The 2,976-nt window shown below is 64.6% G+C and overlaps 1 protein-coding gene across 1 annotated transcript in view; it reads right to left on the bottom strand.

The window, feature by feature from the left end:
* Positions 1-688: 688 nt before the first annotated feature.
* LOC113409252 (coiled-coil domain-containing protein 114-like) overlaps positions 689-2,976 on the bottom strand; it is a 12,077-nt gene continuing 9,789 nt past the window's right edge. The window contains exons 11-15 of the mRNA XM_026662959.2: positions 2,486-2,654; positions 2,009-2,172; positions 1,446-1,549; positions 1,073-1,151; positions 689-969 (exon numbers count right to left, since the gene is read on the bottom strand). Coding sequence (XP_026518744.1) covers positions 868-969; positions 1,073-1,151; positions 1,446-1,549; positions 2,009-2,172; positions 2,486-2,654 — 618 coding nt within the window. The 3' untranslated portion in view covers positions 689-867. The remainder of the gene's footprint in view (positions 970-1,072; positions 1,152-1,445; positions 1,550-2,008; positions 2,173-2,485; positions 2,655-2,976) is intronic.

Below are 2,976 nucleotides of genomic sequence, written 5' to 3'. Positions count from 1 at the left end.
GCATCCCAGTGCCGGGCGAGGGGTCCCCGGATAACCAGCCCTCGCGCCCCACCCCAGAGGGGACGCACCCAGGGCGTGGGGAGCTCACACAAACGCCCAGCAGGGGGCAGCACTGTTTCACACAATACAACCTTGTGGCATTTATTACTGATTCCATCCCTCCACTGATACAATCCCACCGCTGGTTCCCATGCAGCACCCTCCACTTTGGGGTTGGGGGTCTGCCCTCTCCCGGTTCAGGGGGGAGGGGGAGGGAAAATTTCCATCTCACCGGGAGGGGGCAGCCTTGCTCCGTATCAGGGCATGCTCCTTGGGGACCATCTGGCTGTGGTATGAGGGGGACATGGTGTGCATGGGGGGGGTCGTGCATCTGGAGCAGGTCAATTTCAGAGTGTGAAATTAACGAGCTTCCATCCATGATTGATTGGCGGGAGAGACCTGAAGATTAGACAAGATTCCCAGAGTGGAGGTGTGGTTTGGGGGGGACAGTGGGAGGGTCTCACCTCGCCCGACACCCACACCCTGCTGTTGGGCCAAAGGAACCGGCCACTTCAGCAGATGGAAAGGGGGGCAGCTTGATCTGGTGTGGGGGGGGGCGTCAGTACTGGGAGTTCCCACCATGGCTCCCAGAGATCTAGGGCGACAGGCAGCCCAGGAAGGCACAGGGGACGATGGTGGCGGGGTGCGTTCAACTGGAGAGGGGCAGAGGTGGAATCCAGCCCCAGGACAGTGCCGATGAGGACAGGGATGGGGGGGAAGGTGGAGAAAGAGGAGAACATGGGGGTAGAGGGAAGCAGCACACACTACAGGAGTCTGACCGGGATGCTATTTGCCACAGGAGACCCAGTTCCGACCCCAGCCTCTGCCTCAGGCTTCCATGGGCCGCCGGGCCCCCCCAGCCGCCCGCAGCCCCCCCGGCTCGGTGAACTGGGTCTTCTTGGGGGACAGTGTCTCCTCCTTGCTCAGTACCTGTGGGGAGGCAAACGAGATAGCTTGTTTCAGGAAGAACTGGGGAGGGAATCCAGGAGTCCTGGCGCCCAGTCCCCTGCTTTAACCACTAGGCCCCACTCACCTCCCGGAGGATGCGGTCTCTCAGTTCACTGTGGGTGAGGGGTCGTTCCTCTTCCTCACTCCCAGCTTCATATTCCTCCCTGGGGAGAAGATAAAGAGAATGAGGGGGCTAAGTATGTGTGAACCCCACTGCCTCCTGCGGGAGATAGAACCCAAGAGTCCTGGCTCCCAGCCCCCCACCCTGCTCTCACCACTAGACCCCACTCCCCTCCCAGAGCCGGGAGAGAACACAGGAGTCCTGGCTCCCAGCCCCCCAGCTCTACCCCATCCCTCTCCTGGGTCAGGTCTTTCTAGACCATATGTGTTGTGGGTGGCAGGGTGGGGAGCCCCCCTCCAATCCCATGGCTATAGGGGGTTGGGGACACGGTGCTTACCCAGCAGTGGGGGGCCGCAGGGGGTACGTTGTGGGGGCGTAACCCGCCATCTGCCCCAGGAGCAGTCGAGCCGTCTCTTCGGGGTCGTAGGGCAGATCGTAGTTCTGGGGGGAGGGGGAAAAGGTTGGGGGATGGTCTGGGGGTGGGGGGCTCATTTCCTGCCCCCCCACATCCCCCTCAGATCATCCCATCCCCCTGATCTCTGCCCCAGCACACATCCCCCCCACCTCATTCCATCCCCCTGCCACCCCATCCCACTCCCTGCCCCCCCCCCACTTGGGACACATCCCCCCAGCACCGACCCCCGCAATTCCTCCCACCTGACACAGACCTGCCCCCTCTGCCCCCTCAATCCTTCCCCCAGCACAGATCCCCCGCCCCTGGTTTCCCCATCCCATCCCATCCCATCCCCCAACGCCCCCCTCCCCGGCTCCCCCTCAGCTGCCACGGTCCCATCCCCCACCACTGTTGCCAGTACAGATCCCCCCCAGCTTCACCCCATCCACAATGTCCCATCCCCCAGCACCCCCCCATGCAGAACTCCCCTCCCCAGCTGCCCGTACCTTGGAGGCCAGGTAGGAGCGCATGGCCAACAGCTCGTGGGCCCGCTGCTCCAGGAGACCCAGGAACACGGGGATGTTCCCATCCCGCACCACGGCCGAGCCCCCCAGCGCCTCGTCCAGCGCCGAGCACTGACAGTCCAGCTTCCTGAACAGCGACCTGATCCCTGCGGGGACAGATAGCCCGGATGCCTGGGTTGTACCCACAGCTTGAGGAGGGGGAGCTGGTGGGTTAGAGCGGGGGGAGCTGGGAGCCAGGACGCCGGGGTCTATCCCTGGCTCTGGGAGGGGAGTGGGGTCTAGTGGTTAGGGGAGCAGGGGGGCTGGGAGTCGGGGCTCCTGGGTTCTCTCCCCAGCCCTGGGAGGGGATTTGGGTCTAGTGGTTAGAGCAGGGGGCTGGGATCCAGGACTCCTGGGTTTTACCACCGGCTTGCAGAGACGATGCGGGTCCCGGGACACCCCCCCCCCCCGGCTCCGTACCCTCTTTGAGCTGTTCCAGGGTTTTCCTGGCCACCTTCTCTTTGCTCAGCAGCTGCTGGGCCTCCTGCACGACAGCCTCCTGCTGCATCTCCAGTGCCCGGGTCTGCGCCCGCTGCTCCTGCTGCTCCTGCTCGTCCTGGGCCCGCGCCGCCTGGATCTCCCGGCGCACCTGGGAGGCCGCAGAAGGGTACAGGGAGGGCATGGGAGGGGGGAGAGGCAGGCAGAGCTGGGTATGGCCCTCGGAGGGGGGGCGGGATTTGGCATGGCCCTGGGAGGGAGCAGGGTTGTCTATGGGGAACAGGGCCCCGGGGGGCAGAGCCATGGGGGACAGAGGGGGAAGGGCTGTCTATGGGGGGGCAGTGCCACCATAAGAGGGTGTGGGGGGCAGGACAGTCTTTGGTGCAGAAGGCCCTGGGGAGGAGTTGGGAGGATGCAGGGCTTTCTGTGGGGGGGCAGGATGCTGGTGGGCAATGGGGGACAGTGGGGGGCAG

The sequence above is a fragment of the Terrapene carolina genome, unplaced genomic scaffold (genome assembly GCF_002925995.2).
Source record: "Terrapene carolina triunguis isolate 2854851 unplaced genomic scaffold, T_m_triunguis-2.0 Scaffold31552, whole genome shotgun sequence".
Taxonomy (NCBI): Eukaryota; Metazoa; Chordata; order Testudines; family Emydidae; genus Terrapene; species Terrapene triunguis.
The sequence above is the reverse complement of the archived record's forward strand: the minus strand, read 5'-3'. Positions and strand labels throughout refer to the sequence as shown.